The sequence below is a fragment of the Ixodes scapularis genome, unplaced genomic scaffold, assembly GCF_016920785.2.
Source record: "Ixodes scapularis isolate PalLabHiFi unplaced genomic scaffold, ASM1692078v2 PGA_scaffold1__304_contigs__length_218370807, whole genome shotgun sequence".
NCBI classification, from domain to species: Eukaryota; Metazoa; Arthropoda; class Arachnida; order Ixodida; family Ixodidae; genus Ixodes; species Ixodes scapularis.
In genome coordinates, this window is record NW_024609846.1 from 172065006 (window position 1) to 172078893 (window position 13888).

The window sequence follows — 13888 nt, forward strand, 5'->3', positions numbered from 1 at the left end:
TAACAATATAGAAAAAAAAAAAAAAAAAAAAAAATTTGAGCATGAAAAGTGTTTTATATAAAAGTGTTTTTATAGTTTAAAGTTATAATTTAGTTTAAAGTTATATTTTAAAGTTTTATAAAAGTGCTTTGAAAAGTGTTACCGTAAAATACCGGGCAAGCGTCCACTCAAACTTGGCAGATAATCACAAAAAAATGGGGGATGGGCGCTTGTCCGGTCATCAATTTTACGTATAAATGTACTGTGCGTATTTTCTCAGATCTTACAAATTTGGTAATGGGCGCTTAATGTGGACTGGGCGGATGTGAGGTATTCTATGGTATATTTGCTTTGTTTTAACCTCCTTGTGTTTTTTTGTTTCATTTTTTTTTTAGCTTTGTGTTTCTTTATTGTGACTGAAATGTGAATGATCCCTCCCCTCATGTAATATCCTCGAATGAGGACCTATAAGGGTAAATAAATGAAATTAAATGAAATTTCTACCCATTGAACCATGCACATGGCAGTTGCCGAACACCTGCTGTCCTTGCCCTCATATGCACTCTTTTATTCCTCAAAAACTAGGCATTTTTAGCTTTGAAATTTGAGTTGAAGTGCCCAGTTGCTACATGCATGCAAATAGAACCAGTTTAAAAATGATGACGGTTCATGACCGAGTTGTGTCGGAGTTGGGGAAAGTTTGCAGATACTTTTCTCTAATTTCTTTTTCTCTACCCCCAGGGACATGGGATCCGCGATTCTAACTGGGTGGTGCCAACCTCGTCGTCTGCAGCAGACGGGGCCTCGATTGACACAGGTGACAAAGCAGTTCTCGCGCCACCGCCAGACAAGAATCCCCACGTGTTTGGCCGCTCCGCATCGTCCGTCAAAGAGTGCAGAGCGGCGGAGGTCAAACGTGGCGGCACAGCCGAGGTCAAAGATGGCGGTGAGGTCGAGGGTGGGACCATACCCTCTCTCGCTGACCCTGCTCAGAGGTTGACGGGCCCCGCAAGGGACGCCAGCGACCGAGGCCTCGGGGCGTACACGTCAGTCAAGAGGAAGCGAGACGCAGATCCAGAGGACGAGAAGGAGAATGTGCGCCGCCCGCCTCCGCAGAGGACGGTTCGGGAGGGACCCTGCTGCGGCGAAGGGACGGACCTGCCGGACGACTGGGATGTGGACGATTTCGACGTGGATGACTTCGACGTGGACAGGTGATGGAGTGCGGCCATCCGTTTCCCGGGGGCCTATGTTCGGGCCAAGTTTCTGCGGGAGCGCGCTAGTTGCCGCGTCACTACTGTGTCTGAAACGTGCCTTTGACTGGGATGTCCTAAATTGCCCATGTGTCGAAAGTAGTCATGAAGTGGCAACAAATTACACCGCTGGACGTTGCGACACTGGCGGTTGGTTCTAGTGGTGCCAGAAAAAAAGAGGAGTGGACTCGCAGTCATTGCCGTCGCGACGTCCCGTCCTGCGTCTGCTCTTGTTTCCGTCGACTGTTTGCAGAGCGACCTGCGACGGAATGGGCGTCTGTTGCATCCACTTCCTTTGTCGTGCCACTGCCAGGATTGCAGCTGGCAACGACACTAATATTATGTAAGGCATAAATTGAGGGACCGCATTTGAGGATGTTGTAGACGCACCAGTCGGAGATACGCCACGGGCGCCGTGGTCTTGCCGAGGGACCTAGCTTGAGTTGTGCTTCTCTCCTTTTGCCTCACGTTTTGGCCTCAGTCACTATTCGCGACTCCAGCAAAACGGACGCCGCCAAGCAAGAAAACCGGGAACCAGTCGGTCCAGGTCGCTCCGCGCCCCGCCGCGTCTCTGATGGCTTTCGCGGACACGTGCTGTCGGCGCGGGGGCGAGCAATGTAATTTGACGAAGGTCCGAAAATTTCTTAAGTTTGTTTGAGTGTTCATTAGTGTGGTGAAGCCTCAGTAGATTGTTTCTTTCCATCACGTGTTTGAAAGCCGGTTTACTCCACAACACACGGTCGCGTGCTTTCAATTTGTTGGATGAGGAGGAATCACAGAAAAACGTTTTGATTTCTCGTCTGTCTCTAATCACAATCAAAGTGACGACTGGTTGGTAACTGATAAGTGGTTTCTTTATAAGGATGTAGAACAGTGGACTGAGGTCGACAGACGAAGTGTTTCACTGGAGGGAACACCAATGTTGCAGTCAAGTGAATGGGAAGGTTCGATAGCTGCTTTCCTTGAGTTTGGTTGTGCTCGATTAGCTTCAGGTTAATTTAGCCACTAACGCCGGCCGGTGCGTTGGCTATTCGCGACTCCAGCGACCTATAGGGGGCGCCACCACCAAACAAACATGGCGGCTGAGTCCAGGTCGCGTCGGCTTGGCCGGGCCGCCTGAACAGGTGGCGCGTTCAATTTAACAGATTTTCTTTTGTTTAATGCCCAATTTTATAGATATTTGAACTGAGGCGGTTAAGTGTAGCCGGTGCACATAAACTTGCAGAGCATAGTTTTGTTTTCCAACTGTGTTTTTTGTTCTTTTCATGTCAAACTTTCGTTTCGGAGATTTTGTTCAAAACCGAAACTATGGGCTCTGGAAAGACGGTAATATACTAATCAGTTTTGATCATCTAAGGAAAGCGGCAATGAATGCAGAATTCTCCCACCAACAGTAATTTTCAGCCAACTCGCATGCCTCGACCATGCGACTAATCTGCCCGCGAAATCGACCTTTTGTGCGTATCCGCGTTTAAGAAACAGCTTCAGTCGTATGCTCGGTCAACAACACCGGCTGCAAGAAAATTACGAAAATTAAGCAAGCGCTTCTTGAGCCAATGAGCATGTTAACCCGCCGGCTCCCCACTAAGCAGCTGATACTCGTATTTCAATTCAGGTTTTAGTAGCAATCGAGAAGTCATTTTGACGAGCGGGTTATGCATTATATTACGTACTATGTCCCACTAAAGCTATATTAGTATATTCTTCGGTTTGAAATATGAGCTTAGTTAACTAGCTATTAGGCAAACTGCTGAATAAAAATATATTTGACAGACAAAGAGATACTAAGTTAAACTTAACCAAATGGTTCTAGCCGGTAGCACGGAGACGAATGCGTACAAACTGAAGAGAGTCTTCATTGGAGATTCACGCAGAACCTCTCTCTCTGCATTGAACTTGACTTCGAATCCTGAACAGAAAAAATTAGTATTTTTGTGGTCGGTCGACCTGAGCAATGTAGACGTATATCGCTGCTGGCTTAATTCGACGGGGGTATAATATAAATATTGGGGGCGCGATAGATCATAATGCCGTGACAGTTTCTAACGTTGCGAGACGCGTCCCCCACCTTTTGAAAACTGTTAATTTCCCTCATTCATCATTTGCAGCGAGCAGGTTTTCCTGAATGAAGTAATTGCGAAATCAGCCCAACTCCTTCAGAGTGGTCCAGAGGATGTTTCGGCGAAAAGCAGCCAAGATGAATAGCCAACGCAACGACCGGCGTGGGTGGCTCAAACTTGAGGCTAATCGAACACAACCAAACCCAAGAAAAGCAGCTATCGAACCTTCCCATTCACTTGACTGCAGCATTGGTGTTCCCTACAGTGAAATGCCTCGTCTGTCGTCCTCGCACCTGTTCTACATCCTCATAAAGAAACCCCTTATCAATTACCAAGTAGTCGTCATTTTGAATGTGATTCGAGACAGACAAGAAATCGAAACGTTTTTTCCGCGATTCCTCTTCATCCAAGAAATTGAAAACACGTGATGGAAGGAAACAATCTACTGAGGTTTCGCCACACTAATGAACACTCAGGCAAACTTAAGAAATTCTCGGACCTTCGTTAAATTACATTGTTCACCATCGCTCCGACAACACGTGTCCGCGAAAGCCACCAGAGACGCGGAGGAGCGCGGAACGACCTGGACCGGCTGGTTTCCGGCTTTCCCGCTTGGTGGCGTCCGTTTTGCTGGAGTCGCGAATTCATCTTAGCGGCTTTTCGCCGAAAAAGATCACATTGAAGGAATTGGGCTAATTTCGCAATTACTTGATTCAGAAAACCTGCTTGCGGCATATGATTAATGAGGGAAATTATCTGCTTTCAAAAGGTGGGGGACGCGTCTCGCAAAGTTAGAAGCTGTCACGTCATTCGGATCTATCGCGCCTCCAATATTTATATTATAACCCCTGTCGAAGCCAGCAGCAATATACGTCTGCATTGCTCAGGTTGACCGGCCACAAAAAATACTCATTTTATCCGTTCAGGATTCGAGGTCAAGTTCAATGCACCGAGAGGTTCTGCGTGAATCTCCAATGAAGACTCTCTTCAGTTTGTCTGCACTCGCCTCCGTTCTACCGGCTAGAACCATTTGGCTAAGTTTAAGTAGTATCTCTCTGTCTGTCAAATATACTTTTATTCAGCAGTTCACCTAATAGTTAGTTAACTAAGTTCATATTTCAACCCGAAGAATATACTAATATCGCTTTAGTGGGACATAGTACGTAATATAATACATAATCCGCATATTCGTCAAAATGACTTCTCGATTGCTACTAAAACCTGAATTGAAATACGAGTATCACTTGCTTAGTGAAGCGCCAGTGAGTTGACATGCTGCTTGGCTCAAGAAGCGCTTGCTTAATTTTTGTAATTTTCCTGCAGCCTGTGTTCTTGACCGAGCACACGACTGGAGCTGTTTCTTGAAACGCGGACAGGCACAAAAGCTCAATTTCGCGGACAGATAAATCGCATGGTCGAGGCATGCGAGTTAGCTAAAACTTACTCTCGGTGGAACAATTTTGTAGCCCTCGCCGCTTTCCATAGATGATCAAAACTAATTAGAGTCTATTACCGTTTCTCCGAAGCCCATAGTTTCGGTTTTGATCGAAGTCTCCGAAACGAAAGTTTGACATGAAAAGAACAAAAAACACCGGCAAAACAAAACAATGCTCAGCAAGTTTATGCGCACCGGCTACACTTAACAGTCTCAGTTCAAATACCCATAAAATTGGGCATTCAACAAAAGAAAATTTGTTAAATTGAATGCGCCACCCATTCAGGCGGCGCGGCCGACCCGACGCGACCTGGACTCAGCCGCCATGTTTGTTTGGTGGTGGCGCCCCCTATAGGTCGCTGGAGTCGCGAATAGCTTGCATCTATTTCTTGCCTGGAGTAGCTAGATAGGTTTCAGAGTATGGAAACTTGGACGGTGCACTGCCATCTGGGTTTGTGCGCCAGAAAATTTGTTTCTGGCCGAACCCGCCTCGGCGAGCCGATGCGAGTTTGTGATGGTGGATCATTTAGTAAAAGACAATGTTTTGCGTACGTTCATGTTTGGTCATGTTTAGAATTGATTGCTGCATACAAGCACTGATCAATCTTTATCAATCCCTAACAGCAAAACTTTTTGTTTCACAGAAATTGCTTTTGTTTTATTGTTTTTGTTTCATGAAGATTGCCTTCGTCTTCCCCGTCAAGGTGGTGGCAGAGCCAGGAATTGCCGTCGTTCAGTGATGATAATTTGCAAAATTGCTGCTTGAGCAAAGTTAGACTTTCACGCAAAGAGCAACCACACCGGCCAGCGATGCCGACACGGAACACGAAGCAAACGAAGAAGTGCATATTACACTTAGCATGCATTTGAGTTAGTGTTTCGTCAGTTTTGAGAGCCTAGATTTAAGAGAGAGGGCAACTGCTCGATTGGGGTCACGGGGTTTGTGGACCGCATTTTCAAAACAAGCTGCAGCCTGCAAGGAGTCAAAGGCGTTCACTGTCTTCAAACATGTCTGCCTTTCCGCCCGGTTTCCTTGCCATGCTGGCCATGCGACAACCAAATGCAGGTGCACTTGTGCTAGTCTGCCCAGGACGCATCTGCCATTTTATTTTAAATTCTCTCCATGGCTGGAGTTTCTCCCTCTCTAGAATCTAGGCTCTCTCCGTCATCTCCATTGGTAGGTTGTCACTACCGCTCCGAGTGCCCCTACCGAAATTCCACGACAGCTTCTTCGCGTGTGATGTGGAAAAGCCGCTTCCCAGATAAGGAACAGGGAACAGACGGTGATGTTGAGGCTGCTGTCAGCAGCAGCAGCCTCTACAGAGCGGCTTTTTCAGCACCTCTGCGGCCCGCTCTGGGTGGCTACTCGGTCGCGGCAGCAAAGTGCGGCAGTCTGCGACTTGGTAGACTTTCCCAATTTGATTATTTTTTAAAATGATCACAGAATTTCTCTTTGCTATATCTGCGGGAGCTGCTCAATTTTCTTTGCTAAAAACAGACATAATTACTTTGATAAAGTGCAAACGGGAATGGGAAATCGTGATTGCTTTGCTGTAGCCATTATTTCGTTAGAACTAACTTCGTTATAAACAAACGCTACATTATTTGTTTTGCTGTTCTCGTTTCTGCAGCACAGCTTCTGGAAACTGGTTTTATTATATTGCTAACATGAAATATGTTATATGGCTGGCACCTGTTAGGTGCCAGCAACGGAAGTTGACAGGTTGACTGTCAGCCGAATGCTGACTCAGCGCTTGTCTCCTCAGTGAGTGGACACGAGTGTGAGCCAAACCTCTTCCTCGAATGCCTTCATGTAACCTCCACCAGGTTAAAACCATCACATGTTCAGACACACAGCGGTGCTCTGCTCCACGAAAATAGCTTGCTCCGGGCTTCTTCAGAGAAAAAGCGCAGGAGAGAGCGTCAGAAAAGGAGAAAGAAAGAAAGCAGATGCTCTTGATTCTCTTTTGCTATGAGCTGGTGCCAGGGTCTGCTTGGCACTGCAGCGTTCTAATCGGTCCGTTTTCCACTCGCTGTAGCTACTGTTTCTCACACTCCAACAGACTCTGAGAATGTTGCATTTACATTAAACTGCAGAAGATGGCACCCACAAGGAAGAGATCCACGGAGCGCTCACGTTCTTAACTTGCACGACACTGGGCTACAATGTGCCATCCAGTCTTCACACGTGTACACAGCTTCCCCACACTAACATATCACGTTGTGTTACCACTGCCTTTGCCACGCTAGCATGACTAAAGGGCAATTTTTTTTTTAATGCTGATAATGCAGAGTTGAACACACTGTTTTTCTTAGTGACTCGGAGCTACGAAGGTTTGTTTAGCACAAAAAATGCACCGGCAGTCACGGCCTAAGGTCGAGTTATGAACCGGTTTGAACTGGTTCTCCTCGCTTGGTGGAGTTGGTAACCGAACTGATATTTCGCATGCATGACTGAACTGAACTAGAACAAAATAAAAAGTTGAACCCAAGCCGAACTGGAATAATGACTGGTTCAACGTCCTGGCTATATAGTAAGTGGATTTGGCTGTGGCGACCTGGAAAGAACGGTGAATAAAATCCATTAAGGGAAACCAATTCATTTACGATGGCCTGGAAACGACGGCAAATAAAGGAAATCAGTTGATACCAATACACAAGAGGTTTTACTGGAGCTCCTTACTTGCCCCGCACGATGCTATTGGGAAAATGTATCAAAGGTTGAGTTTCATAATGGCAGAGTTTTTCTGTGTGCATACGAAGAGAGGAATGGCGTACGTCGTAGGTGCTGGGGCTTAAAGGGCCCATGAAACAAATTTTGGGCTGGAATAAATCAATTTGTATTAGGATTTTACTAATAGCCCATCGTTTAGTGGGCCAAAAGAAAAAAAGGTAGAAAGTCAAAAGCCTGACTTTCAGTGCCAAAATTTGAAAACACAGCGGACTATTTCGTACCTGCTTCCCTTCGTAAGCTCTCTGCCTTTTCACTGTGATACATCCGCGGTCCCCAAAGCGCGTAACCAGGCCCAAACGGACGTCACACGACACCGGACCTCACTTAATCCCTTCACCCCTAAGCTGACACCCCTAAGCAAGCGCGTAGCTTCCCCTAAGCGGAAGCTACGCGCTTGCCGGACCAATCAGTTGCCTCCCTTTCATCACCTGACCTTATTCTCTGTGCGTGGGTATACACGAGAGAGCGTGATCACGTGGCAAAAGTGTGACTGGCCCAACGGGCACGTAGCTTCCACAGCACTGTCAGCTTCGGGGTGAACGGGTTGGGGAAAGCAACTTTTGTGTGAATTTTGAGCGACGGGCTAATCTTCTAGGGGGAGAATGGCTGTGCACGGGTACAAAAACCATAGTCTGAGCAAGAGGGGCTCCCCCCTTTGAACTGTTTGGTAGAATGCGTGATTTATGAGTTGAGGAGGAAAGCTAAACAGGAAAAAGTTGGAAAAACATTTAATGACTCCTTTAAACTCCTTCCCATTTTGCAGCGAGTGCTTGGAGCAACGAGTGGAGCCCATCTTTAGGAGCGTGAAGGCCGTGGTCACTGGGCTGAGTACAGGGCCCCGCCTGGAGCTCGAGTCTGCGGACGGTCTGCGTGAGCGCCTCACCTGCCAGCTGGGTGGCACCTGGTGACTCTTTTGGCCTCTGCTTGCTTTACTTGTTTATTTGTATATATACTGTGTGGGATTTCGCTAGCTACCAACAGAGGTACCGTTAGAGTAACCAAAGGGTTGTCTCAAAAGCGGCGGCGATCTCAAAGGAGACGTCCAACCTAGTAGCCCGCGGTCCCCACATCTCCGCGATAATATAGACGACGTTTAGGGCTACATTACCGCGGGTCGGTTGGATTAATCACCTCCGTCGGTGCCAATGATTGACTACCTTGTCTCACTCTCTCGAATATAGCAGAAGAGAAGACACACGTACCAGAGTAAGGACAGAGTCCAAGAGCATTTATTAACATACTCTTTTAAACGAACTACAATGTCCCCATCCGAAATGCCCCCCGCCCGGCAAGGTAAGAAAAGGTCCTTACCTGCCAGACGCGGGGTTCCGGAGCGCCAAGACATGGGAATCATCGGAGAAGTCGCCGATACACGTCCTATCTTTTTCGCGGTCACCTGGACGAGTCCCCTTTCCCGAAAGCGGGGAAAACAAGAGGCGAAACCTCCTCGCCTGTTAGCAGTGATCCGCATCCGAGCGGGTGAACGGAAAAAGGTCCCCCCGGGAGAGAGTGAGAAGGAGAGCCCCCCAAGCCAGGCGGCTTTCCTACGCTTCACAAACAGGTCGGAGCTCACGGTGAAGGAGGCCAAGTGTTCCGACCCGCAACCGTTATCGCATCCATCGGGGAAGGGAGACGAGAGGAATCCCCACAACTGCCAGCATTCTGTATGAAGGCAGGAAATAAATATGCTCAACATTAAATCAAACACAAAGCATAACAGTGCAATGAAGGCAACTACTTGACAAAGAAGCACTCAAGCAGTGTGCAATTATATATGGTCAGTGATACTGGGCTAACAGAGCTTTTAGGGAGTTTGTTTCACTCGTTTATAGTGTTAGGGAAGAAGACTGCTTTAAAGAAAATATTGGTTTAGTGATTAATGGACATTCTTTTGTCTCGTAGACTTAGCTTCATGAATTGGCGAGTAAATGCACAGGTGGAAATTACCATGAACTGCTATGTGATCAGGCATAGCACTTGGTTCTCTCCCCCTGGGTAGGCCCTTAAATGGGAAAGGAATGTAGTATTCAGTTGGCAAATTGGGAAACCACTAGCAATCACACCACTAGGCAATCACAACATCACGTTAAATGGAAACTTGAACACTGCTTTGAAATGATTCCGGGATCCCGACTAGAACTGTGCTCCCTCAGCACTCATTTGGCTGCGGACAGGCCAGTTCCTGTTGCGGAAGCCCGATTGAACAAAGTCTAATCAGTTTCATGCCGCCCGTGTTCTTCCACTGTTATCCAAGTTGACTACTGAAGCTGAATCATTGATGTGCGCTTGCAGAGGGCCATGCCAAAGAATAGGGATGCTGCAAGCCTCGAGGGGGTGCAGCATCGCTCGTCACATTATTGCCAGTTTTATGAAATCGTCTGATCCCGAATGTACTTCAACCAATTGACAAAGCGTGTGGGGAGGTTGCCTTTCTGTATGCCCAACCCTGAAAAATGTGTCAGGATTTTCGAAGCTAAAAGCTTCGACGGAGAGGGCTGGTTCGCACATTTGCGACTGCTTACGGCTGTGTGCCTTAAATCCTCTTGTCATCTCTTACGACGATTGGTGGCCGTGGAACTCTTTCACTTCCCGTACACTTTCTATTCTTTCTTGCACATCATTCGTTCTTGGCTTTAAAAACTTTTTACTCTGTTATAAATGACCACTTCTTATAGATAATACTGTCAAATGCCTATACAACAGAAGTCTCTGGGAGTGGTGAAATTTTTCATAGTACAAATAACTTCGTTGTTGTGATTGATCGCAAAAAATCTATCGCACAAAACCGAATCCGTAGTTTGCATATTGACGAACCTGTGCAACATTCAAGGTGTTTTTGGAAAAAGACAGTATGAGCAACATCAGAAACAAGGTTTTGTATGTTGACAATTGACTCACCAAGAGAGGGAATGGTGGCCGAATCTGCTATACTCGGGGACAACTTTCTGTGGCAATGAAGAGAAAGCTAGGGGGAGCTAACGGCTCAGTTACCGACTTTTCTGGTTTCGGTTTCATTTTGGGTTTGGGTGTGACGGACGCGGATTTGCTACAGTTCATCTCTCTGTCTGAGGATCACAGTTGAGGTGCTGAACCGAGATCGCCAAGCATGCAGGCGTATTCACGTCTCTTGCTACATTTCACCCGTTTTTACACACAAGCCCATGATTTTACTGCAGCACTGGGACCGACTTACAGGGCAAATTCCACCGTGGTCGATCTATTGAATTCTTTTTTTTTGTGCGACTCCTCGTAGGAATGCGGTGTCGACTTAAAAAATGTTGTGGAATTCATCAGCACTACAGTTTGAGGCTATTGATACGTAAACCCTTCTGATGCTGAAAAATCGTACCGTGGATGCGATACATTGAAATGAGAGCATGTACTATCGGGGAAAAATGAAATGCGAACAGAGGAGCGCGTGGCTCGCGGTACAGACTGCGCCGCCTGGAAGTGAGCCTAGGAGCGAGGGTATGTGGCCTACTCCGACGTGTTCACGCCCCTCCCTCTGCGCTCCCCAAGCTTCAGCAGTGCGCCTCTTAGTATGCTGAAAGCTATCACCGCTATCTTTGCTGGCTCAGCGCGTGCGGTGCAAAGAAGCTCGCCGCACTTGCCGAGCAGGCAAAGATAGCGGTGACAGCTTTCAGCACACTGAGAGGCGCACTGCCGAAGCTGGGGGAGCGCCAATCGAGGGGCGTGAACACATCGAAGTAGGCCACGCACCCTCGCCCCTAGGTTCACTTCCAGGCGGCGCAGCCTGTACCGCGAGCCACGCGCTCCTCTGTTCGCATTTCATTTTTCTCCGATAGTACATGCTATGGCACAAAGTCAAATTCAGTTTAAATTGCATTCAGTTACCGCTGGCCCTAGTGGGGGGGGGGGGTTGCTCATATTAGCTTTGAACACCTATAGCAAAAGCTCGCGCTGCAGAATTCAGGGGTCCTGGGCTCAATCCCGACGCCTGCTTGCTTACGCCAGTAAGCCCGCTTACCAACCGGTATACAGGAACAATGAAGAGTGCTGGTTCGCTCTATCTTACTTATGTGTACATGCTGCATAACACTTGTTTTATTTCGTTTTGACAAGTTTTGGTTGCCAAACTTTGCGAAAATCCTACGGGGTGAACAAAAGTGCGTGCTCATACAAGGTACTGACGAAACACCAGACACGAGAAAGATGCCCTGTTTGTTTGACAAGGAACTAGAAAACCTGCGGCAAACCTAAAGGGGTAGTGCAACAATTTTATTGTTAAAAGAATTTGCAGTTTGTATTTTTTATATTTTATCTAGGCACAAGTGACTGAACGGGTCACCTTGCCCCGAAAAATTGCTACTGTCGAGACCAATTATAATGAAGTTGTAGCGGCTTTCAGCGAAGCGCGAAAGAAATAAAAGAAGTGCCCGCTCGATCACGGCCTCTCTGGGAGCTCGAGACAGGACAGACATTGAGGAACAACGGCAACCGCAAGGTCGGCTCGTCCTGTCTCAGATTTAACCTAATGTGAATAGTGTAAATAAATTAGTTGAAGCTCAGTACGCTTCAAAGTCAACGGGAGTCGGAAATGACTTCAGAAATTAGGAACAGCGCGCAAAAAGACGAGGACAACTTCGTTTACGGGCACTTGTTTATGGTGCCTGCAGAAAGCAGTCGAGGCTTCCCTGCACGTGCTCTCTGCTAGATCGGAGTTGCTTCTCCCCAACTGCGAGAAGTTCCAATCTAAAGGAGATCCTGTGTGCTACGTACAGACTGTGTCAACAAGTGCGATGGCCGCCGCTGAGGACGTTGGCGGTAGATGGCATTCTTTACGTTTATGGCGCTTCGTCGAGGATGGCGGCACGATTTTGCTTTAAGGAGATTGCCGTCGTCTTCCCTGTCGAGGTGCCGGCAGAGCCGGGACTGGCCATCGTTGAGTGGCAAGTTGGCAAAGAGTCGCCGAATCAGTGCTTGACCGAAGATAGGCTTTTGCCCCGAGAGCGACCACACTGACTAGTGATGCCATTGCGGAACATGAAGCAAACAAAGAGCGCATAGCACCGAGTTCGCTCTCAATTTCGTGTTTCGTCGGTATAGACAGCCTAGACTCCAGAGGGGGTAACTGCTCGATCGAGGTCATGTGGTTTGTGAGAAGTGTTTCGAAAACGAGCTGCAGATTGCAAGAAATCAAAAGCGTTCACGGTCTGGAAACATGTCCACCTCTCCACCCGCTTTCCTTGCCACGCTGGCCGCAAGACAACCAGTTACAGGCGCACTTAGGTCAACCTGCCCAGGAGGCGTCTGCCATTAAATTGCAATTGCTCTCAATAATTGGGTTAGTTCCCTTTCTTAAATCCTAGGATCTCTTCGTTGTCTCCTTCGGTAGATATCGGTACCTTGTCCCGAGCACCCCTATTGGCACGCCACGACGGCTTCTCCGCGTGCGTAAGGAAAAGTTGCTTCCCTGATAAGGAGGAAAGTGCAGATGACGATGCAGAGACTGCCACTGGCAACCTTTGCAGGGCACGTCTGCAGCGCGTTCTGGGTGGCTTCTCAACCGCGCCAACAAAGTGCGGCCGTCTGCGACTTGGTAAACTTTCCAAAATCAATCTTTTTTTTTAACTTTAAAAAAAAAATTTTTTTGCTATATTTGCGGGATTTGTCCATTTTTCTTCGCTAAAATCAGACACAAATACACTGAAAAAGTGCAAATGGGAATGGGAAGTCGGGATCGCTTCGTTATAGCCGCTATTTCGTTTAAACCGACTTCATTATAAACGGTTGCGACAACATTCTTTTGCGTAATTGCAAAGAAAAACAATTTATTTGCTGATCTGCAGCCGCATGTAGCAGTTACGGGAACTACAATGACACGTCTGGGGGACACGTGGAAGTCAGCAAAACCTGTCCCTCTCATTTGCTACACTCGCCATCAGCCCCGTGTCATAGGTCGGCATTTTGGATCCGAGTCACTCAATATCGATCACATTCACAAAGTTTTTCCAAAATTCATTCACACTCGCATCAACATTTTTTTCAAGATCTAAGGGTCACCACCAATCATTTCACAAAGTTTGTCAAGGTTCAAAATTCACTGCCACGCATCACACTTATATCAGCTCAGACTTTTATTTCATTATGAAAAATATAATCAATATCACAGAAATCAGACTCCCAAATATCAGAAAATATTGTCACGAATGACAAGTGATGAGGCGGCAAATAACTGAGTAAACTAAACGTTTAATCGGGCGAACTTGTGCCCAAAATAAAGAAGGAAACAAAAGATAACAGTAGAGCGTCGCGGCCGTCGAAGTCGGCGAAAGAGCAGAGTTGAACGCTGGGGCGAAACTGAACTCCGCTCGCCTTGCGGAATCCCTTATGTACCCTCGTGGGTTTCTGGATCGTTCGGCGTAGAAGGTTCGGCGCGTAGAACATTCTAACCTCGAATCAGCAA

General features: G+C 47.2%; 1 protein-coding gene across 1 annotated transcript in view; it reads left to right on the plus strand.

Annotated features, from left to right (window-relative positions):
* Nucleotides 1-13888, plus strand: part of LOC8042770 (DNA replication ATP-dependent helicase/nuclease DNA2) — a 92413-nt gene that overhangs the window by 11723 nt on the left and 66802 nt on the right. Inside the window, exons 3-4 of the mRNA XM_029978330.2 lie at nucleotides 721-1193; nucleotides 8225-8365. Coding sequence (XP_029834190.2) covers nucleotides 721-1193; nucleotides 8225-8365 — 614 coding nt within the window. The remainder of the gene's footprint in view (nucleotides 1-720; nucleotides 1194-8224; nucleotides 8366-13888) is intronic.